Below are 24854 nucleotides of genomic sequence, written 5' to 3'. Positions count from 1 at the left end.
CACTGCAGGCTAGACACCCACGTGATTGTGTACTGATTATGTGACAAATAGGCATGCAGAGAACCAGTCACAGTTGAGAATTTTGATATAGATACGATTAGTGTCCTCACTATAGTTTGTAAAGTATAAAACTTGTGAATGACTGCCATTTTGTATACAAGTAAAAACAATGCAGAAATTAAAGATGATTTCCAGTCCATACTGTGCAGTCTCAGCACCCTAATGTTTATAACATAAAAAACCTCACTCATTAGAATGTGAATCTATGTTATTTGATACAAACCACATACCTTATCTTTGAGGACTTTCAAATTTGTTTTCCAATTGCTTCATTGTTTTTACAGCTGCAAAGTTGTTTCATCAAGTGATACGAGAAAGAACGGAACATAAAGCTTTGCGTGGATACCTGTCCATAATGGCCGTTGACATGAAACTTTGAATTTACTTCATGTAAGTAGTTGCAAAATGTTCACATTTTGTGACATCACACATGAAATAAAACAAAAAACGTACACAAACTCTTGAGAGTGTACAGTACGGACTGGAAATCATCTTTAAAGGTTCTTTCTACCACTCTAAAGAATCCCCTCATTAATGGATAGAGAACAAAGTGTTTGGGGGTAAATCCCATGACCTCAACAAACTCAAGTCAAAATGGAGTCAGCGTCTTAAGACAGATTAGGCTTGTGCTCAATTCAGCACTTGGTATTTGTAAGCAATGGGGTTGGTTTTGAGGCTGGGAACATAGGATTGGCTCAGACCACATGCTGGGAAGGGTGTCCAATCACACAGGATCAATTCAAGTTCCCTTCTCCAAGTTCTGGCCAGGGATTAATGTACAATGTCTCTCCAAACCAGCTAGCTATACATGGTGAAATCAGGGTACCACCTGCAGTATATAATCTACATCATGTCATTCTGAAACAAGTTTGAAAATGGTACTTCTGGACTTGTTTTTCACCCCTTGAAACCTGCAGGACACACACCCATGGCCTGGAAGGCTAAGGTGTTTCTTTAAAATAACTTATAATATGTCTTCACCTCTACTTAAATATTTATAACCATTAATTGATAGCTCCTAAAGCTGACAGCTGATTGTTACCAAGGGGAGCATTTACTTTTTGTCTCTTGATGCTCCTTATTGTAATAATTATAATAATAGCAATAGTAAGGGACTGAGAAGAAGGGAGGCTGCCATTCAGGCCAAGAAAATAGCCTGCAATGAACAGGACCACTCAGATCCACAACAGGCATCTGTCTTCATATGCTTGGGCTGCAGCAGAGATTGCAAATCCAGGCTGGGTCTAGAGAACTTTACAGCCAAACAATTGATCAAATTATACCCATACATGTACATATGCACATACACGACCTCTTGCGGTACTACTTCATAGTCTATGGACAGATGGATGCCAACAACAATAGCAAAGCAGCATTCAAAGAGAAAATCTACTACCTTGAAAGCTAAACTACAGTTTATAACATGTAGCCCCAACATTAACATTTCCAATCTTCTTAGTAACCTCCGTCATTTCTTGTGGTTCTAGCTGGAAGAAATTTACTTTCAATAATTATACAATGTTTCAAGACACTTGAGTTTTGAAACTTGCTTTAGCATGATTCTGCCTGAACTAAATATACATGAATGAGGGTGACTCTTGGGGCTTTATACATGTACATGTTAGTAAAGAACTGTACTTGCTCAGTTAAGAACCAGCAAGAAAATACAGTACTGTAAAGGAACAGAATAATACAGGAACTGAGTTGTCTTTAGCAGCCAGTAAAGAAGCAATCCACAAATAATTGAGACATCTTCTGGCATTGGATTTATCATCACTGAAGTGAGCAGAATGAGCTTTTGGTTTGTGTAGGTGCAGCTCTTGATGGCATTTCATGATTGCTATATTGAATGATGTCAGCTTTGATGACTCTCTTCATATTAGAAAGATGGTCAAGGAAAAACATCAAACATTTCTTGACTACCAAATCCCAAACCCAAACTAAAAAAATATGAATTCTCATATCTGTTTACTAAAACCATAATGCTGTGACGAGAATTTTAGTCATGCTTCAACAGTCTGTTAGCTGTGTCTGTACATAAGATATCAAAAAGTTGAAAGAAAGGATTCCAATTATTTGATGTAATCTTTGCCTAGTGGCCTATGAGTATTCCTTTATTCATAATACCATTAGGTATCATCTGAGCTCTGATTGCACAACATACCAGATACCATTACATCATAATACAGTTACTGTATTTGTTTAGAAGTTGCAGAACATTGTTAGCAAAGGATACAGATTGTTGCTCCATTTCATTCTTTGTTAATCGTATTCCCAATATTTCTGCTGCTATTTTTTGGAAGCAAAGGCTGATCTAAACATGGCAGGTAAATTCACTAAGATTAGTATCATTAAACATAATTTATATAATAATTAACTTAATTTGCTGTTGTTAGAAACTGTACTTTCTGATTGTTGCTGACACTTAAGACACTACAGTACATGTATAAATGTATGCATATGCTACTGTCAGTGGTAATACTAAATGCAACGTAAGCAAAAAAGTCTAGATAATTATTTAGGTTTACAATGGATTATGGTACATTTTATTCAAAAACATGTTACAACTTGTAATAAATTATGTAATAATCTATGTCAACTTACCTGGTCTGCTGTCTTTGCCGACACATAATAACTGAAAGGGAAATAAAGTGATAATCCCAGTAAACAAAACAACTTGACAATATTCCAGCAAGGTAAAGGAAATGATAGTTAGGATCAAAGCAAAGCTTAAAACAAATTTTCAGTGTCAAACAAATTTATCTTCATAGTGCTTGAGACCCATGCATGGTCTTAAGCGACGTCTAAAACATGTCCCTGAAAAGTATTGGGACAATGTGTTCTAAACTTTTACCTGGACATTCCATGTTCTTGGGCAAATTTCCCATGCTTATCAGACCGTACCACTCTTTGATGTTCCAAATCAACTAAAAGAATTCAGAAAAGGGACAAATGGTTCAATTTCTTAGGATACTACAAACAATTCTTACTAGTCACTACTAATGCTCACAATTTAATAACACACAACTCTCTGTTTTAACTATCTTGACTTTTTGGCCAACAGATACAGGATTGACAAAACCGACCTTATGCAGTGTTCCAGATAAGCAAGGGGTCTCAGGTCAAAAACCCAACAAGGTCAGCTACATGACCTGACAAATTAATAGGACATTTATAATGATTTGGTGCGAACAGTGGGAATTTACGCTTTGGAATTTCTTATTGGTACCCTGCCTTGAAAACTTATCTGGAACCCTGTTTATGACCAAGTCAGTAATAGAACCAATAATTATTTTCATGCCTGACTAACTTCCTTCTGGCTGAAACAAAAGATCCTTGAACAATATTTTAATTCTTTAAGAACCCATTTAACACAGTCTTGACTCTTACATACAGCAAAATGTGATGGTCTATTGGTGACCAATTACTTACAGATTCCATGGCAAATTATCTGCTATTAGAGTCTGAAACTTACCTTTATTTGCTACAAGTGCTATATGAGGTAATCTAGAGCCATCTTTTTCACAAAGCTTTTTCACTGTGTCATACCAGTCTTCAAGGTTATCAAAACTGCTCTGGTTAGTGACATCATAAACTAGTAAGACAGCCTGCAACAGAATACCATATACAACAAGAGAGATCAGCCTGATGCATGCAATGTGTGTAAATCAGCCTCACACTGGGTATGACCTCCTAGGCAGACCACCGTAGTATGTTGGCGAATATAACCTGAGCATTACATGGAGTTTTGCTTATACATACTAAAGAGGAAAATTTAGTAGTTTGTTAGGGGTAAAAGCACAGGGTTAGATTAAAGTCTTTATCAGACTAGAGCCCCATAGTGCCAGAGCTTATTCCAATTTTTGTAGCATTAAATGATTAGGAGTATCTCCTCCCTGGATGGGCTGCAAGTCTAATGCAAGGGTAACCCCAAGTATAAATTTTGCCCGTACCCATTCATACACCTGGGTGAAGAGAGGCACTGTGAGAGTTACTTGTCTTGCCTTATAGTACAACACAGTGACCCCAGTCAGGGCTGGTTGTTCAGAGGGATGGTGATTTTTTTCTTTGTCCACTGCTATGGATAAATCAACCTCAAGAGGATAAATTACATTATCCACTTGACAATGATTTGTTCAATAAATAGCATTTATCGATCTATTACACAGCTGGGAACAGAGCATTTTTGCTGGATTCCCAGTAATTGGATGCCTTTGAGCAGAAAAGTGCCTCTCTTGAGAGCAATTTGCAATATCAAAATCACATCATGTTAATTGTACATAAAGAAAGATGGAATTTCAATAAAGTTTACATACAACTGGAAGACGGTGTTTCAAATTCATCGTGGCTGATTATGAATATACTCACTCAAAAATAAAATATTGCTGACAATCAATTAAGCTTAAATTATCGTCAATGTATCTGAAAGCATTGACACTTACATGAGCGCCAAAAATATATTTGTCTAACATTTTGCCACCGAGAGTTTGTCCTCCGATGTCCCATACTTGTAACGTCACATGAACATTTCCTAAAACAAATATAAACGAATCGTATGTGATACACAAGCTTACATACATACACACAAGATCCAGCTGTTAACTTTCAATTTCAGGGCATCAACAAGACTTCAAATTTGTAACACGATACAAACCTGGTAAAACTATTCTCGCCAAAAAGAAGTCTAGCCCCAACGTTTGCTTGTAGGCTTTGTCGAAGTTCTCCTGTGAATACCTCACACATATCGATGTCTAAAAAATGAATAGGTATCACGATTAGAGCGGAAAAAATTTATGGACGGTCGTTTTTCGACACCGACTGTACGACTCTATCAAACCGAAGGGCCTTCAGTACGCAGCTCATCTACAAAACTTACTTTTCCCGATGCACCATCCCCTAAAACAACAAACTTAAGCTGATGGTCTGTCGGCGTTTCGTCGTCTGAGTCAGACATTTCGTTGGTCTCTAAGCAGCAATGACTGGTTTGAACTTCATCTGAAAATCTGAGCCATGTTGATTCCCAAAGACTTTGTTTGTCGTGACGTCAAGCGCTCGGTAACCAGTGCATGTGCAAAACAGTCGCAGGCTCAGATTAAAACAAGATAGCGGCCATAGTGGCCACAGCGGCCTGGAGCGGTCGGGCTAGAGGTAATTTCATTTTCAATAAGTTCGTGCGACTTTCTTTTCCATTTCCTCCATATATTTTTTTTACAATTTATGCAAGTTATAAAAAGCAAGAGAGTGAAAAAGTGATTAGGGATCTATAGAAAGCTTATGAAGGCTATGCCAAATACCCGGGCAAATATTACCGTACAGCAAAAATATTACTAGCTTAACGATGAAACTGAGAAGATGTTTTAAACATGACTGCTAGCCTTAAAAGAATTTCCCCTTATTTAACTTTTTGAAGCATTTTTATAACTATTATTTTTAAATATGCCGCTTAGATAAGCTACTAACCTCTCCCCCTCAAACAGGAGGTTATATTAAAATATACATTTTCAATATAAGCTTAGTTTTAAGCTTATTTAAGCATTTTTTTTTTTAAATAAAACCTGTTATTGTTTCTATAATTTATTTTTTTCAGGTGAAAAGCATATTCCATGTGTCTGAAAGATAACCTGTGGTAGCTATGACACTTGTATCACTCAGTACCAAGAAATTCTTTGTACTTCATCATTTGTGTCGTCAGTTTGCATCAGTACCGCACAGGACAGCAATGAGTGAATCTGCCAACTTTCAAGCGAAGTGCAAAAAGATTGGCGCTGTTGTCACAAGAGCTGGAACAGAAAATGCAAGTACAAGCCCAGTTGTAGCTCTGCTTGGCTGGAACAGTGCACAAGATAAACATCTGGCAAAATACAGCGAAATCTTTGAACAAAAGGGTTTTGATACTGTGAGAATACCTGCTAACCCATTTAACACTTTCATGCGTTTGAACAGGGTCAAGGAAATTAGCATGGCATTGTTGGATATACTTGTAGAAATGAAATCTCAGCAAAACCGACCATTCATCCTTTATTCCTTTAGCATGGGAGGATTCAATGTATTTTACTTCTTAAATCAAGCAATATCCACCCCAGGGCAGTGGCATTTCAATTCCATTCAAGTCATGGGATGTATATTTGACAGCTGTCCTCACTTTCCAGGCATGCACAGTCTGAAAGGAGTTCAGTCGACAATATTGGAAGTAATCCCAAATCCTCTAATTAAGATACCTGTGTGGGTTGGGTTAGCTGTGGCCTTTCCTCCAGTTTGGCTATTCAATCGAGATATAAAACAACTAATACCGAGAACCATATCCTCACCCCTGGGATGTCCAGAATTATTCTTGTTCTGTAAAACAGACCCCTTAGTCCCAGACAAGGATATCTGGGTGTTTATTGAAGCACACAAGAATAAAAACATCAAAGTGTTTTCAAAGTGTTGGGAGATATCGGGTCATGTACAACACTATAAAAATTACCCTGACGAATACCTTAAACTAGTCAATGATTTTATTGACTATTGCTTAAAACAGCATCTGACTTCAAGAGCATCTAAGTTATAATAATTATCATTACAATACAGACTTATTTTAGCAGAAGACATTGTCTTCTTGGCTTCTCGTCCTTTTGTAAGACATCTTTTTTACCATATTATGTTGTGAATACTTTGCCTTGTTTGTACGATTGTGTGAAACAGTTTCTGGTACACCTCACTCTCAACATTCTGTTTGAGAATTTTATAGTCTCCATATGAACATTGGCGTAATTCCTTTCTTTAACACTCCAATCCCCACCAGCACAAAGATCTTTGAAAAATCCCATTGATGCCCCTCTCAACAGAGAGATTAGAAGCAGACTTACCAGTTTATTTTTGTACCTAGCGAAAATCGATAAACATCCATAGTTGCAATAAATTTTGTTCATTTAGAACTGTAAAGATTAATTTAGAGCTTTCCTTCTAGAGGAGTTAAGTTACATGTAAGTTCATTATGTATATGTAATAGTTCAGGCATCGATTTTCAAAATATTTACCAATATTTTTATTGTTATCTGTTTCTTGGTGTATAATTATATTTGTAAGATTTTAGTAAAAGGTAAAGAATAAATATATAAATTATATTTGTAAGATTTTAGTAAGAAGTAAAGGATAAATATATAAATTATATTTGTAAGCAGAAGTTAGGGATAAAAGGCATATTATTGGAAAATATGTTTTTTCTTCTCAAACTGAGTAACAGCTTTTCCTCAAGTACATAAGATGTAGCCATTATATTATTCCAACATTCCACGCAGGCTTCAGACTTTGTCCAGTGGATAAATCCTTCCCTGTAGAATCTAACTAGTTTTACATACAAGTATAGCTGGTTCTAGTCAGATCTCACTCGCTCAATCATTGGCTGTTTCGTAGCCACGTGGTAAATAATGCAACCTTGGATAAACTTCGTTTTATTTTCGGTTTCCAAACAAGTATTCGTAGATTGAAGTAAATGTTAAGATTCAATTCTTACAAAATTCAAGAACCGCGAAAAAGTAACTTTTTTCGCCTGACATTGAGTTTTAGTAAAGGGGCGAAATATACATTACGTGACCTGGAAATACCCATGTCATGTTTAAATAATGATATAAAACGAACTAAAAAAACAAAACGATAAGTAATGGTAAATAGAATCCGGGTGCATTCCAACTCTATCTACAGTCATACCAGTGATTAACAAAATCGGACCGTCACGTAGCGGGAGTTCAATTTGTTTTCAGACAGAATTCGGGATAACCCAAAGTCCTGTTACCAATACCTTACGGTGGCAAAAAACAAAGAAATTCGAGAAAAAAAAAAGTTGGACAGGGCGAAGTCTGTTAGACAACAACTGACGAGTTAGAAAGCCTATGGGTGCTTACCATTCACCAAAAAAATCCGGAAATTTCGGTTGAAAGTCAAATGGAACAGTACTTCCGGAAAATCCGTCCGGAAATTGTAGACTAACTTCAGAGCCCACTTCAGAGGTAGTCCTCTTTTTCCATTCGGAACGGAACAGCGGAAATTTCCTTACCATTTGGTAAATTTTCCAGTTCCCAGTCTCTCATCAGCCGAAAACAATTACGAGAAATCGAATTGCAAATGGTAAGCGCCATCTCGTTCGGTTGGTTTGCTGATTTTGGAAAAACCCTTACCATTATACAACGGTCATCCCAACCGGTTTATTCTGACAAATGGTAAGCACCCTATACCTCTGAAAAGGTTTGTGAGTATAAAGAAGGAGTAATTACTCAGTCACAATGATAAAAGAACTAAATTAAACGCGCGTGCGGGGCACATGGGGCACGAGCATTTTGTTACTGAAGAAATTGAACACTTTGTAACTGGACACCTCAGCCGCTTCCGCTCTTATTTGAAGATAAATAGGACCTGTTAACTGAACCTATGGGATTCGCAGTTTCGTCATTTTTGTGATTGTGGTTAACAAAACATATCTGATAATTTGTCAACGTACTGACATCTTAATGGACATATGCAAGAGCGGCGACAGGCAGGTGGCTATGATCTGTTTGATTGTCAACGCGTAACTTTATAACAAAGGCTGTAAAGTGAGCGATATGCTTCGAAATACAGAGGAAAAAACTCTCCACTTATTATGCTTTAGATTCAGTAATGTTTGGTTAAAACAAAGTTCAAATCATTAGTTGAACACTGGCATTGAAAGATGTTTTCCTTACAGTGGAACTTACTGTGATGTGCAAAGCTGTATTATTCTAAATTTCGTCCGCACTTATTATATTGTCAAAAACGTCGGGATTAAAGTTGATATTGAAATACGTAGCTCAGCTACCCTTATGTTTGAATTCTGGATAACAGCTTGCCTTAATGTGTTCTATTTAGCAGAAGGAGGCTAACTGGCGTGGGCATCAATTATTCTGCATCTTCAAGGTAATTTAAATTAAACGTAGGTTGTAGGTTTTTAATCGAGATAGGTATTTATAAATTATATAAAACAAGTATTTTTGTTTTATTTCCTTGTTGTACGTTGAGCGTTAAGATTGCGTGAGAGGAAATGTTTCTTTTTATACATGTCGATATCATATGTAGGTCTGAAAAGCGGTGCAGTGAATGGCTCGCCTTAACTGCCAGTTTCAATGCTGTTTTCTTCTTGGACTTATATAGGCACTACATGTTTAGTTAACTAGATTTCTGCCTCAGCAGTAAGTACTCGAACCTGTTATCTCTTGTCTTTGGGTGTAGAGGATTATTATAGTTCTTTTCTGGCAACGTCCGTTCCAACTTAGGTTTTTCCCTTGTTTAATTTTCCTTCCTCGTTGAAGAGGATTTCCTAACTTTTGGTTCTATAACCAGATGGTTGCGTAGGCACTGACAATATCTAGGGGGATGCAAATTCATTTAGTATTTACTTTTTTTGTTTATTTCACTCAGCTAATGGTTTACCACGTTTGTTGAAGTTTGATGGTAGGGGCACGTGAAGCTTTTCGAAGTCAAAAAAATATTCATAATTTCAATCCTGATTGTTTAATATTTCTCCTGTGAGCGAGTTCACAAAATAAAAGTTTAGTTGTCAGTAATACACGCCGAAAATATTTTGTCGATACCTTCAATAGCTAGTGAACATTTAACAAACATTGATCATGTTACGTTCTTGGCAGAACATATTCGTAAAGAAAACTTGGGGTAACTGCGAACATGTCGGCTTTTGTCCACTGAATCACCGATAAGTTAGAGGTTCGACTATGGGAAAGACTCGCTAGGCCAGATATGCAGGCAATCGACTCAAAATAACAAAAACCGGCAACAAGGGTTGGTGGTTTTTTTAGGAAACAACTATAATAACACAAGAATAAAACATCGATTCAAAGGACTTAGAGGAAGAACGATATAAAAACCAAATGAAATAACGAAAATAACTGAAATAAGAACAAAATCAAGCTTGGACAAAAATAACAAATCTATCCAGGCAAACGTTACGATAATAAGGAAAATAACAGATATATATATAACCGGGAAATAACGAGTTGGTATGAAAATAACAAAGTGAGTGATAATGATTTGTTAGTGACGTGCAAGCTGCTCGTTATTTTCCCTTTACCCTTTCGTGGTAAATTTGATGCCCCCTCCATCTTCCAAGTCCTTCCAGTTTCATGCATTTCAAGAAATTTCACTAAAGAAAGGGCAAGATTTTACTATGTCTTCTTACTTTATCTCTAGTTCCTCGTCATTTTTGTCTGAAAAGAATCTTCGACACGAGATAAAAACTGGTTTTAATAGCTCATGAAACCGCACACTCTAATGACAAAGCGATCGACAAGAAACCACAGAACAGCTTGACTGATAGGCAGAGGTTAACCAGATTGAAACTGATGTGTTTATTCGGCACACTTGTGCTTTCTTACTCTTTGTATTCGGTTCAATAACGGCATGAATACGTGTTTCATTTCCGTCGAAAGCAAATCTTAGGTTCATTGCCTACGGGGTGACTTAGCGCATACAAGATGGACAGAAAAGGATGAAGGGTATTCCCAAGGTTATTTCTCTCAAGTTATTTTTAGACGTGGTAGCCAGTTCTTCTTCAGGTAGTATTACCACGAATATGTCTGTAAAGCCACTGAAACTGCCCACGTGAGTCGCGTCGCGGGATTGGCTCTTTCTGTGAAGAACCTCGTGGGATTTCTGAAGCCACGAAATGATCTAAAAATAACCTCTAAAGAATTCATTGGGAATAAGACCTATACGGGAGATTTCTTGATGATAATGAATTAAGGCAAAATTAAAATTGCATGACCTCGGGAGGCCCTTTTGTTTACTTAATAATTCAATCGCAAAATTTTTAAAATTACCTTGGTTGTTAAAAGTGACAAAAACTAACTTTTATAGATCTAGAGTTAAACGCATATGATGAAAATAGTTTATAATTCAGTTTAAACCCGAAGATACTGATGGCCCAGCACGTATGAAATTAAGAAGTCTAAAACAATGAATTCAAATCAATAATTTTCATGTCTGCCCTGTTTCAAGCAGCTTGCAATATCGTCAAACATATTGTGCGGCCCTATAATGTCTAAGAATAAAACAAACGTCTGCAGCGCTAGAAATTTGTCTCGGTACGTTAGGAAGAAGGGTTTTGATTTCTTAAGACACCAGTTCGTTCATATTTTGTTTTATTGAATGATGGTTTTTGTTGAGGAATGCTAAAACGGTCTGAAAGCAATGATATCTGTACATGAATCTGCGGGCTGCACCAAACTCAGCAACTATAGCCGGGCTAGACTACTAACGGATGTCAACATAAAACGAATTGAAACTCAAAAATGAAAAATGAAACTGCGCTGATAGAAGATAATTCCAATGTTAAAAAGCCCGTGAAACGCCTATGAAAAAGCAGTTAAATTGGGACTGAAAACTTGTTAAAAAGGTCCACTTACAGCCAGCATGAAGAGAATATACAGCCAGTCTAGATGGGAGAACATAAGCCATTGCCAAAATCGATCGACAAGCAATCAAATTGATATATTTTTTAGCAGACCCTAAAAAGTCGAGGCCATGTTTTGGAGAGGTAACGCACATCTGGCACTGAATTAATTTCCTTTGTTCGTCAGAAAGTTCAATAAGCTAATAAATTTTTAGGCAAACTAAATCAAAAATACTGGACGTAATTTGAAATTTGTTTTTCTAATTCTTTTTAACACATTTATTTCATCACTGAGATTTAAGTGCAAGCTAATTAAACAGAAATACAGCAGGTTCAGGTGCCTTAAGTTTTTCAGAAACGCCACAACTTGGAGCAATTGGCAGAACACTCGTCTTCTTAAGAACATTAAGTTAATCTCTTTGTTATTTATAACAGGTCTTGCGTGTTCTGCGTGATCAGCCACTTATGAAGACATTAATAAGATAACTTTTGTTATTTTCAAGAGCCAATGGGTCTGTTTATCATGCCGATCTCATCTGCAGGTCATTTCCAAAACACTTCACTTCCTTATACTTGAAGTGCATTTAGTTTATGTAAACACAGCACGAATGTTCTCGACAATCAAGAAACAGTTTTAGCAAGACGAGTTTAATAATCCGAAATGAATACAATCATGCAGGTTTTCTCACGAACTCGCTGGCAGACGCTCAATTTGGCAGAAAAACATAATTAGTTTCTTACTAATTGCAAAATAAGAATATAGCAAATGTGTTAACGGCCTTCATGGGATTTAGAGTCCGCGGTGTGTTGTGTATTATTTGTTTTGCGACATGCTGGGTTCGATGGTTTTGCGGAGTGCATCAATTCACAGGAGGTGTGTTTTTTTCATTAATGTGGCAAGAGTTCTGGCGTCAGTTGGGTCTCAGTAGTGTCGAGACAGCATATTTTCTCTAGATGTTAGACCAATAATAGATTTTAAAAGGTTCTCGGATGCAGCTGTATTCGTAACTCCGTCCTTCTTAATCTTGTCCGAAGTACGTTAGACAGTTTTTGCCCAGAAACTCAATTTTCACATAACACTGGCCGCGTGCAACAAGAAACGAAGATTGAATCACACCCAAAGGTAACTATACTGAGCCTTCTTTGTGGTTCATTTATTATCAATATTTGTTTTAACTGTCTCCAGTTTCTGGCACATTTCTTTCCTTTAAGAGACTGTTCGTCGACAGGGCGGGTAAAATAATAATAATATTAGAGACTTGAAGGCATCTTTTCTATGCATGCAACTAATTGGCGGACTCAAGAAGAAAAATTCCATCTCCAAAAGAGAAACTTTAAATTTATTAACCGCACATTTCTGAAATAAATTTGTTGGTCCATCTTTTATGCAGATCGACTGCCGTGATATTTAATCAAACCAAATTTAAAAAATTGGACGTAAGTTGAGAGATAAAACCATCCTATATTAAATCAATAATATCAAAATCCTTGTAACAATGTGTTCTTCATATATCCACTCTTTTTCGCATAGACCACGCACCTATTAATAATAAATCGTTGTCTCACGACGTGCATAAACAGTTTGGAGACATGAAAAAGCGCGAAATAAAGAAAAAAATGAATATTGTCATGCACTTGTTACGGAAATAATTTATTATATCTTGGCGATTTCTCCGCAAGTAGCCTTCAATCGTTTCCTATTTCCCATTTTCCCGTCCGTTTTCTTACTGGAAGGCTTTCAAGTTAGTTTTTAGTTCCGTTTTAAACCACTACATTTGTTGTAAAATTAATAGAGGTTTTGCACGGCAGCCATTTTGCATGGCAGGAACAGTAGATTATTTTTCCTATGGAAAAAATGTTGTTTAATGCAAAACAGTTTCATTGTTCCATGAAACGTGACTTCAATGCAAAACCTCTACACCTGGTAGACATCCTTGTGATATTTTGGGTATGAATAGCTTCTACGGCCACATAGCTCAGCAGTATGGACCAATATTAATCGGAGAGGTGATTTCAAATTTCTTCGGGGTTTGATACAAAGAAGAATCGTATAAACTAGTCAACTTTATTACGGCCCCTTTCACAAGGCGTCCTCTGGCATATGTTGTCCGTTAACCATTTCCCAAGAGAAGTCTCCAAATACTGTTGCATGGCTTTTACCAGGGCCGAATTCGTATGTTATACTGAGTCCTTTGAATACCTAAGTCAGTTTATCAGGAAAATTAAAAGAAAAACAAAACCAAGTAGCAATAATAAAGAAAAACAATCTTCATACTGTAAGAAGATTGGCAATCATTCCAAGGTGAATCAGTTTATTTTAATTTGACTGAGGAAAAAAACGTAATCTTTAATTAGCCAAACAAGAAAAAGAATTTAAAGACCTTTTACCAAAGTAGCCAAAAAGTCGTTTTCCTGAAAGATTCAGAAACGAAGGGTTGTCACTCCGTACACTAGCTTATTTCGATACGGTATCGTGTAACACATTTCTGAACCGCGCAAACAGCATCTCATCTCACTTCCTTTTCTTCCGGCCTTTTGTTTCTCAATAGATTTTAGCTCAGTGAATTGAACTCCTTCGAAACGGGTTTAATTGTCATTTCAAGCATTGTTTGTGCTGAAAATTCAAAACGTTGATGGCTGATAAACAATCTCGACTGCTTTCCCCCTAGTAACGTTATTCAAATTCCCGGAATCTAATTGCAATTGGAATTAAGTTTGTGTTCCAGAGGCGATCATCTTTCAGGTATATTCAAAGACTGATCAAGTTTTTCAGGCGTGGTGATCTTGTGGATTACGTGATGGCCTCGATCCAAATCGAGCGGTTGGGGTTCGAGCCTTGTGTTGTGTTCTTGGATGCTTCAAAAACGAAAGCTTTCCGTCGGGGGTACTTCTGCTGTTCCGATAAAACGATACGAATCGGAAGAACACCAACAACAGAAACAATAATTAACAATACTGAAAACTCTGTTTAGAAAATGTTAGAGATGATATAGATGGTAAGTATGTGACGCAAACCCAAATTGAAAACTTCGATCGGTGCTTGAGTGACATTAATTCACATCAATTGGGTTAGTAACAATAATGATGATGACAAGCTCACGTGACACCTCTCAGAGTGCTGATTTGTTCTTTTAGTTTCAGTTGTCATAATCAGAATCTGAAGGTAAATTTAAATTTTTACCTACCGGTCGACCATTGGAATTTTTTCCCAAAACACACGCACAGTACTTGTTTGCCAAGCTTGCGTTAAAAAAGCTGATGAATTTTTGGTTGGTTTCGCATTCAACGATATTATGTGCTACCCTTGGGTATCAACTGTACCAAGGGTTGCTACGTGAATTATCCACCCCCTTTTGAAGACGTGCACAGCTAACGTTTCCAGTGAATACCTTTAAACTTAGCTTCGTAAGATCTGTGATGTACTCATAAATTAAACAGAAAGAAAATAAATATTGCAAGCGATGAGGGACGACTCTTGCATTTCCAAAAATTGCCTGGAAGCTGCTGTTTTGTTTTTAATAATCTCGCCAATGAATAAGAATTGGCTTTATACATTCCTGCTGGGATTTTAGGTAAACGAAGCCACACAAGACAAAAAAAAAAAAACTCGTTCTTTTAGTGCTCTCTAGGACTTCAACTGCCCTGGCATGCGAGATCACCACGAAACAGTATGATGTGACAAAGAAGGTGTAGATTCAGAGAGTAGGGAAGTCCCTTAAAATCAGTTATAGCTAACTAAGCTACTACAAATTCAGGAAGATTCATTAAAGTGATAATGAGGGACCGTTTAAACACGCAAACGGGATGTCAGACGCCCAAGAGTGCGGCCTGCTCCGTCCCTGAGTGATAAATGAGTATATATTAAACTCCCTAATGGGCGCACAAGAAGAGTGCTATTCAAATGACACTGTGATCGAAGTAATTTCGTTTAATTTCCTTACTTCATTTAAGTCCCAGTCGGAATCTATAGTGCTTAGTTTCATTTATGATAAAGAAAAACCGTTTTGCAAACAAAATGTCATATAACTTTTGTAGTTGCGCATATATGTTGAAATGGGTTCTATCACGAGGTAACGGTGTCGATTTTTCTGTGTTGAGACTGCGCTGAACGAAGGCGAGTTTTGTGATATTTAAAACGTCAGCCTTTTTACTTAAGGCTAAAAAATCTCCAAGCGTATTTAGCATAGAATTTTATCATTTGTTACTAATGCAATAAAATTGTTCCCTTGAAACATTCAGCTCACGATGCACTTTAAATTTAAGACCACCTTAAAATTCATCAGCGTCTTTCACGCAGGTTGCCAACAAGTGCTCGTATTTTACATTTCAATGCGCTATTATCTAAAATTTTAATATTACAAGTTCCCAAAGAGATTCTATTTCTCCAATATAGCACTACATGAGGTGACACGTGAGCTTTTCACCTAGTCACTGTATTGCTGTTGCTAAGAAACAGGACGTCTGTATGCGCCATGTTGCTTTGCGACGTTCCCTGTAGAAAATCCTAGTCCAGTTGGCTACATTAACGCTAGCGGGGATTATCAGAGAGGAGGGGATGCAATTATTCAGTAAAAGTAAAAATAGGAAACGATATTTGTTGTCGACGATAAAAAAAAAATCACACATCAGTAGCGTGCGGAGTTGCCCTATGCTTGCAGTCAGCGAGGCGATAGCGAGTGATATTAAACCTTTGGCAGCTGCGACTAAGAATGCCACCAATCAGATGCAAATCAAACGCTATTTATTCACCATTTCCTGAGTGGTCTATCCATTTATTAAATTTTAGATTTAAACCTTTTGCGCCAAAGATAGGTAGATGTTGTTGACGTGGTGCAATAAATTGTTTTGTGTACCAACTTCAATTTTCCAAGAATTGATTGTCTTGGCGCGAGAGTGGAACCGGCGACAGACCTTCTGCTATCGACGTTTCTCTCTATCCAGTGATGTTCCATTTGGCTTCACATGACACGCTTACAATCTTTATCAACTGCCAAAGATTTCTCACCAACAGACCAAGATAGGTTTGTAAGTTTTTTAAAATTTTCTTCATTAAAATTGGTCTTTGTGTACACGGACGCGGGCAAAAATTTTAAGACGATGGAATCGGTGTATACGGCATTAATGAAATCAGCGGGGCAAAAAAGGTTCTGTCTCCCGCAAACACTGTCTGCGTTTGCCATGCATAAGGTGAACTTTTTGTTAATGATTATAATAAGTTAAGATTCGCCTGACAAAGATTTTGCTTGTACTGCTACGGTTAATACCGCTCAGCCGCTCTCGAACGTAATACTTGAGCCGGCGAGTTTGGCCTCTAGGAGTTTTAAATGAAAATCTCGAAAAGCGCTGCCGAGTGTTTGAATATGCCTTATCATTTTTTGTCACCATGTTATTTGCACTGGTCTCAACAGAAAACTCACTATTGACAACTGAAATTGCGTTTACGAAAATGAGGACTTAAAAAAGATTAAAAAAAAAAGGTTTTCGTTATGATTTTAGAGTGTTGAAGTTTAATGCTGGGCTCTCATGCATGGTATCAACTCAATAAACTGATTTTATTTCTAGCAAAATTTCTCCACGATATTACATCGAACTAATTTTCACTTAAGTAGCAAAGTGGATTTTGCCGGATGATCAATTTGTATTTCATCTGCATTTTTCTTTGAGATGTCCAAGCTGGTTTCCGCTCATCTCTTCGAGCTGTAATATTCCAAAAGATATTGGTGTTAATTTTAAATTTTGCTTTGATCCAGATTTAATCTTAAGGTACGCTCTCGAGATTGGAAATAGTTTCTCTGCCCCCTCGAGTACTTAACAGATTTTGAGTTATTATTGCTCGAGAACTGCTTAAGACTTTCATTTAATCCAAACTGCCAAGCAATAGCAGTTAAGGCGATCAAGAGGCCCCGGGCACAAAAAAGCAATGCCAGCTAGGACTACTGTATATTCTATATTAGTATTTGTCTCTATATTTTCATCATTTTTAAGTTCTTTCAATCTGAATTCAAGATTATCCTCGCTGGCTGACGATACTGTCTATAGGAAAAAAAAAACATATTATCAAAAAAAAAACTATTAAAATCCCCCGTTTTCAAACTTCATCTCACTGTATTTCCCTTGTTTTCCACCTAACAAGAAGCTCAGTGATTTTCCCATGTTACTCAATGTTTTATATTTCACATATAAATATAGCCGTGATTACAGGCGTAAGACCCCACTCGTGTTGTTAATTAAAAAGAGAATCTCCCGTCTAGCTTTTTATTAGGCTTTCACATTGTCTGCCTTTTATTTAATGGAGAGACCACAACTACTAAATAGCCGATGTTGATGTTATTAAAGGCCATCTGTCTTAGTGAGGGTCATTGGGGTTTATTCTTTGTTTCTGAAAATCATATTATGGCTTCAATCTCAGCGTCCCATTTTCATGTTGTGCACCTTAATTCACAGTCTATCGTTCGATGCCAATAGGTAGATAAATTTTCTGTCCGGTAAATATTGGTCGAAAAAATGACCGACTGATGCAAATAAATTATTTAGAGGTGATCTTTAGATTTTATACTGCAGATTACATTTTTTCGGTGTCAATGGCGGCACAGATTACATTGCCTACCAGAGCTACCTTAAAAAATCTCTTTAACTGGTGTCATACTATGGCTTGTTTTTCATAAGCTTCAGGGCAGACAGTTGCTGATTCGCTTGGTATTTACGGGTAGTTCTCCCCAAAGATACGCGGCAACCCTTTGAAGTTTCATTAATCCAGTGCCTTAACACGCGATACGGTTTTCCAAAACATTTGATATTTTCTCTCCATGGAGTGACGTGTCAAATTTACTCGCCTGCAGGCCACGAATCTCATCTGCACTTTTATCGGTTCCGTGCGGGAGCTTCAGTGACTCAAAAGAAAACTGGACGGTATTGCGTGTTCTTTCAGACCGATTTGAAAAGATTGGTCTGGCTCTTTTATCGCCACTTTCGTGGTATTGAATAGAAGCGTATTCGCTCCACAAGACAGAGGTAAATTATAGATCACTGAACCGCGGGAGGTGGTAGAAGTGCACGAACTTTGTCATTGAAAAATTACTTCTAATACCAAAGAACGCTAGTCTCTTGCGAATTATATAGAAAAGTAAGAGCCATCTTTTTGCCGGATGGGTTATACTTGAATCGCGTTTGACTTTATTTCACAGCAGGCCGACATAAACTTACAGACGGACATATCTAGCCCGGCGTTATGTTCAAGTCAGGTTGGATATCAACATCACTCGTACAGAGAATGGGAGAAAGTTGTATGTTTGTATGATGCAGTACAGCTGGTACAGTCATGTTGGTTCTTCTATTGTATCTTCAGATCATCTTTGAAATAAAAAGTTTCCTCTTTATGATAAGACACTGCATTGCAAGGACAGAAGGCACCAAAATACCCTCGGGCCTAAGGAACACTTTGATATAGATCTTTTCCTAGACACAAACAGTAAAATATGTCGTGTGCAGATAGCGCTCATCAGGAATCGATCAACCTGGCACCCCACAATAAAATACCACTAAACGGTATTGACGAGCTTATTTCAAATAAATTGCTCATCAAAATTTAGGAAAGGCGCGCACTTAACGAAATTTCAAGAAGCGTGAGAAAAATACGATGTGCGTTTTTATTTTTACGGCCGCATTCGTTGAGTTTCTGGAGAGCTTTCAGACGTGTTGTGAATGCCAGTCGTGAATGTTTACCGAGCAACGAAGCGGCTCTTTTACATGATTTATCACGCGGGTCGTAACGTTGAGAAATACCGTTAGTGGTTAATATGCCGGGAAGTAAATACGTGAAATAAGCGGACTGCTCGGGATTTGAAAGTCGGTGTCATTCCTGGGGTCTGCAAAAAGTCAACGCCAAGGTAAATTATTATTGCAGGAATGACTGACTGCACATCAAACGGGCACGCAAATAACATTCGCTCTTTTAATTAGGCAGCGATAGATACGCGTTTATTATTTTACCATACCTGACTTTCGTTCACTCCTTCTTAATCCTCCCTATTGATCTCTTTTGCGTTCACGATTACCCGAGGGATTTCTCTTGTTGTTCCTTGGGATTTGATAGTCATTTTACCAGTATTCAAAACTCTTTGTCCAGATTTAGTTTTTGTTTACGCAGACCATTACGGCAAATAGGGAAAGATTAAACCGAGTACTTCATCGTTTACAAAAGAAAATCTGTTTTTCTTTCTCGCGTGGTAAAGATTTGTAGATGTTTGACCATTTTGAAGCTGAATTTTGAAGAATATTCATGCGGGTCGTTTAAAGGTTTACAGAGAGCGACAATTTGCGAAAAACTATATTTCAACTTTCTGTCGGAAACGTCTCTGAAGCAGCTGGTATCAAAAACATGGCGTAATCAGCTTTAAGTGAAAGTGATTGTTATCCGTCATCACAAAGCAAAATTTGCATAGGACTTGTGTACGCTCTGGTTTTGTCAATAACGAGTCAGCTATAGGCTTAAAGACTACACTACAAACGGCTCCAGCAGGTATGTTCTAAAGTCCGTTCTACCTCAACAATTGTAGTGTATCATTAGAGTTTTAATGACTAGTTTGGGGAGAGACAGACCAGTTTCGCTGCCCTGTTTACTGCGGTGTTCTCTTTGTCTTTTGTTATAAAATTGGTAAAACGTAAACAAGAAGAAACGGGTTCCTTATCCCTGTTAGAGGTAACCCTCACACAAGAACTTGAAACTCCCAGTCTATGGGTGCGAGAAGCTTCGACCATCAAGAAATGTCGTTCATTGCGATTCAACGGTAAATTGCACGGGATCACCTGCATTCGATTATTGTAAAATTGCTATTGATCCCCGTCATCAGTTGACAGCAATAGAACACGTTGGAACAAAAGCCAGGGTTGAAATTCCTTGATCTTAAATTGAAAAAAACGCCAGCGACAGTTCCTTTTGCTAAAATTATGTTTGAAAAAAGATGCGAACTGAGGCAAGAGAGTTGGGGCCCGTAATTACGAAGCTTTCATGTTAGTTTTCATGCTTTCAAGGTTCTGTTTACCCCTATTTGGAAATCATTATTTGTCGAAGTTCAGTTTGTCTATATAGTTTCCGACAAATGCAAGTTTACCATGCGTGGATATGGGTGGTTTCCGAGATCAGTGAAACTTTACACTCACGAACCACTCTCGAGTGTTATTTTGGTTTCAAACATTTGAGGCGGCCGCTTTCTTATCTTTGTTTGTTTGGTTGGAAAATGGAATCGGATTTAAACAAAGTGCTAAAGAAGTGGAGATTTCACGCAAATATATAGTTATCACTCATTAATTTGTGGTTTTTTCCCTCTCAGCTTGTTTTGGTGGAATCAGGAAAAGCAATTAACCTCAGCTCACAGGAGGCACGAACATTGTTTCCTTTGGCGTTCCAGCGAAATAACATCGAGATTATTGGCCTCAGCAAGTTTCTTGGGCAGAGCCAGGATTCTATTTAAACAGAGAACGCATTTTATAACTCATTCAGTTGTACATGGCGCCTTGGTAAGTCTTGCACTGTGCAGAACGAGAGGTCAGCTGAGGTCGGCGATCGCTTGAGAGCGCTCTCCTCTCTACACTCGAGTATGTCATTTGAGCGAACAAACAGAAGAGTGATTTCTAAGAACTGATCTGCGATCCATTTTTCGTCTTTTATTATCTTCCTCAAAGTCGCGGAATCATTTGAAGACTATTTGAAACCCGACCAGGTAACAAGGTATTTTTCACTCAAGAAATGTGGACTCGGTGACATGAAGAGTTGATAATTTCCTCCTGGGACCATTTATCAAATCATCATTGGATTAGACTACTCTGCGTGTTCTTAGAGATTCACAGCTGTTAACTGCAAACTCTTGGACATTTAAAATCGTGACGATCCGAGGCATCTACTCTTGGCGTAACTGACCACAAAGAAACGAGCCAAGACCTACCTGGAGAAAATATCAGATCCCTTTATTAATAGCAGAGCGACAGGACGAAGATGTCAATCTCATCACTAAACGACACCATTGCAGAAAACGAAGAGAAATCTGTTCTTGACACTCCAGAAGACAAAGCCCAGCTCTGTGTTTATGTGTTAACATTTCTCTTGGGTTCCGTTGGAAATGCGCTAGTGTTGTTGGTTGTTCGAAGCAAGAAGAACCGAACAGTCAATGATCTGTTCATTGTGAATTTGGCCATCTCCGACCTCCTCATGATTGGCTTTCTGCCGATATACACGGCCAAAATTCTGGTCAAGTTTCGTCACACTACGGCGTTTTGCAAGAGCATTTCACCCCTCGCAACCATGACGTTTTTTGTCAGTGTGTTCACATTGACATCCATGGCAATACACCGCTGTTATGTGATCACAAACCCGTTTAAACCTGAGATGCTGAAATGGAAGATCATGGTTTGGTTGGTGGGCTTGTGGGTAGCGTCATTCCTGGCTGTTCTTCCTCTAGTGCTGGTTGCACAAGGAGGGCTACCAGGAACTTATGACTGCTCTGAAAATTGGCCTTCGTTGAAGGCCAGGAAGGCTTACACTGCGTGCTTGTTTGTATTGCAGTATTCACTTCCGTTGGCCATTATCACGGCAGCGTATATAAGGATAGCAGTTGACTTACTCCAGTCGAGCACGGAGAGATATGGACCAGGACGAAGTCTCAACAACAATCGACGCGACAGAAACGCGCTCTTGCGTCTCGCACGCAAAGAAGACGTTCAGGTTTTAAAAACAGTAGCAGTGATCGTATTAGTGTTTGCAATTTGCTTGTTGCCAGTCCAGCTTTCTTGGATGATGTTAGACTTTGGCGGCGAAAAGGAACGACGCATTGCCTTGGAGGTGTTTTTCAAGTTTGACGTTCCTCTTTCGATACTCCACAGTTGCCTAAATCCTCTGGTCTATGGAACACTGACGAGACGCTTTAGGAGAGGTTACATAAAGTACCTCGTGTACGTGTGTCCTTGTTTAAGGAAGCGATTTTCCAGTTACAATGCACCTCTGTCTTCTCATATCCATAATAATCACGGGTCGAAGCAAAATGGTTCGGCTTTTAATCAAAGTGATGACGAAAAGATCCCGTTTGGACGAACTAGTTCCGAACGCGACACCAAAATTACTGAAGTTTAATGAGTTGGTTGATCCCCTAGCGAGGAGGTGGTTGCAGGGGTTTCGTTGAAACGTATTTACAGGAACTGTAGTAACATTACACTCATCAAACTTGAAAAGACTAGATTGTGAGTCGAGTGGCAACCACTTGTTGATTGAAGAACGTGAAGGAATGAAACGATTATAATGACCTGAACATGGTTTTCGTTAATCTAGGTCCCAGATATCTTGTGGACGAATATCCTAACGAGCAAAATGGACTTGACTCAACAATTGTGTTGTTAAGGGCTCACATAGTACCGCACACAGTCGAGATGTGATTCAGAACGAATATGTCGCAACTTGAGGGTGGTTGCCCTTGTTTAAAATCCAATGTATAGTTCAACAAGAAAGTAAAACATCCTCATTTACACGTATTTTGGTATTTACCTAGTTACTATTTGCAACCCGTCATCTTTGTTATGATAGTAAAAAAGAACTATTCACGTCCACAAACATATAAAAGCAAAGCAAATTGTTTTGACAACTCCAATACCAATTTTATTTTTCAAAGATAAAACTAGGGTTGAGAGAATTACTTTTTAATGTTATTCTTCTCTTTAAGGGTTGTTTTTTTACTTGAGAGCACACATTAATGACAGTTTTAAGAGTTAAGCTGAAAGTAAGAATCCATATTTTACGAGTTACATAAAAAATCATTTATTTATATACTAGGCTCGTCCATAAGGATGACTGCAACTGAACTCGTTTAACACAAGATTGATCGTTCTGTAACCTCTCCTTCAGATATCTATCCTTTGTCAAGCAGAATGGTGATGAGAATAAAGAAACTCATCAAGTATCATCTTATCTAAAAGAAATGTTTTGCAATACGATAAGAGAATCCCCACTCCGATCTGGGAAGTTAAATGGGTTAATTTGCACTCATCCTTAGTAAAGAAATGCGGTTCAAGTTAAAAGGTGCATTCCTAACTTTCCAAAAATAATCACGAAAATTTTACTTTTGTAAGATTTGGGTCGTGGAATGGTTGTTTACCATTCACATTGGAATATTTTGAAACAACACACACGGCGTTGATCAAACTGTCATCTTAACCAGGATTTTTCCAATAAAGATTTAATCTACACGGTTCAATTTGTGTTATCAGAGTGAAAATCTCCGATCTCGAATGAACTTTAATGATTATTGAAGCAATGCGGTAACTTTAGCCGCTATCTTTTTTCCGAGGCGAAACACATGTGCAAATGATACGTGCGCCCGACACCGAAACATCAAATCTTCATCCATGCCCTGGGCCTGACCCTACCCACAACTTTCATTGTAAAGTTCAACGAGAAAATGGACCCTCGTTGATTTCGGATTAAGCAGAAACTGAGGCAACATTATGTATGCATACACCGGTTATTATATTAGCCTCAAGCCCACTCATAAGTATATAAATATCTATTACAAAGATACAGCCATACGCTGCCTGAAGTCATGTCAGTCAGCTTTACCACACAATTGCCAGAAAATACAGTGGAATCCCGCCTTTTCTCGTACCCTAGCTTTCTCGAACCTCCCGATAACTCGAACCAAAAGTCGTTCCCTCTCCTCAGTCGAACTCTGTAATTTTACCCCCGATTTCTCGGTCTGATTTTTTCGAAACAATTTTCGTTTCCCTTGGAGGTTCGAAAAATCGCCATTCCACTGTTAAAACCCTTTTCCCAAACTGTGAAAGAAGAAACAGCTTAGTGGAATACGCTTGGAGTAAGTTATTAATTAAAACGATCAAAAAGCACATTTATTGCCAAGTTCGTGGAGGGGACATAGAATGTACACATGATTCCTGGTTAGCTAACACCATTTGGACGTTCCCTCTATATAACCTCATGCCCGATCAGTGTTCAACGAAATATTCACTTCACTGGAAAAGTAACCCCACTCACTACAAGAAGATTAAAAAAACAACTTGGAATTTATTATCAAATTTTATAATTTGTTTTGCTCGGCAGGTGGCAAGACCAAAGTTTAGTTTGGAAGGTGTTGATTTGCATTTCTCAATTATATTGCTATGGACGGCCGAAAAACTTCCTTATCGTGCTACAATTGCTGCCATGAATGCGTCGCAGATTTAGACGGTTAAAATCAACCATGTGTTATGTCATTTTACCTTTGCTATTTTGTTTCAAATGCTTTGAATTTTTTTGTATTTAAAAGGGAGGTTTGAAAGCCAATTTATTTTAGATTATACACTCGTTTCAAAGGAAAATAAGCCTGGTTGTTGTTGACGGCTTAACACGTACACTCAATAG

The 24854-nt window shown here is 37.9% G+C and overlaps 3 protein-coding genes across 4 annotated transcripts; 2 read left to right on the top strand and 1 right to left on the bottom strand.

Moving 5' to 3' along the window:
• Nucleotides 1–1150: 1150 nt before the first annotated feature.
• LOC145475763 (ras-related protein Rab-28-like) lies at nucleotides 1151–5097 on the bottom strand. The gene is made up of 8 exons (XM_081455288.1): nucleotides 4937–5097; nucleotides 4715–4811; nucleotides 4503–4591; nucleotides 3536–3668; nucleotides 2915–2987; nucleotides 2665–2695; nucleotides 2297–2374; nucleotides 1151–1932 (listed from the first exon to the last, which is right to left on the bottom strand). Exons 1-8 carry the CDS (start codon nucleotides 5012–5014, stop codon nucleotides 1834–1836), a joined length of 678 nt encoding a protein of 225 aa, XP_081311414.1. The 5' UTR covers nucleotides 5015–5097; the 3' UTR covers nucleotides 1151–1833.
• A 52-nt stretch (nucleotides 5098–5149) lies between these two features.
• LOC145475747 (transmembrane protein 53-like) lies at nucleotides 5150–7255 on the top strand. Its single transcript, XM_081455287.1, has 2 exons — nucleotides 5150–5208; nucleotides 5648–7255. The coding sequence occupies exon 2, from the start codon at nucleotides 5693–5695 to the stop codon at nucleotides 6608–6610; it is 918 nt and encodes a 305-aa protein (XP_081311413.1). The 5' UTR covers nucleotides 5150–5208; nucleotides 5648–5692; the 3' UTR covers nucleotides 6611–7255.
• A 1447-nt stretch (nucleotides 7256–8702) lies between these two features.
• Nucleotides 8703–24432, top strand: LOC145476176 (neuropeptide FF receptor 1-like). Of its 2 annotated transcripts, none has more exons than XM_081455351.1 (2): nucleotides 8703–8970; nucleotides 20788–24432. In XM_081455351.1, the coding sequence occupies exon 2, from the start codon at nucleotides 21450–21452 to the stop codon at nucleotides 22578–22580; it is 1131 nt and encodes a 376-aa protein (XP_081311477.1). In that variant the 5' UTR covers nucleotides 8703–8970; nucleotides 20788–21449; the 3' UTR covers nucleotides 22581–24432. The 2 variants fall into 2 exon arrangements, with proteins under 2 accessions (XP_081311477.1, XP_081311478.1); XM_081455352.1 differs by lacking the exon at nucleotides 8703–8970 and adding an exon at nucleotides 11976–12581.
• Nucleotides 24433–24854: the final 422 nt, after the last annotated feature.

The sequence above is a fragment of the Orbicella franksi genome, chromosome 2, assembly GCF_964199315.1.
Source record: "Orbicella franksi chromosome 2, jaOrbFran1.1, whole genome shotgun sequence".
Lineage (NCBI taxonomy): Eukaryota > Metazoa > Cnidaria > Anthozoa > Scleractinia > Merulinidae > Orbicella > Orbicella franksi.
This window is presented reverse-complemented; position numbering and strand designations above follow the sequence as displayed.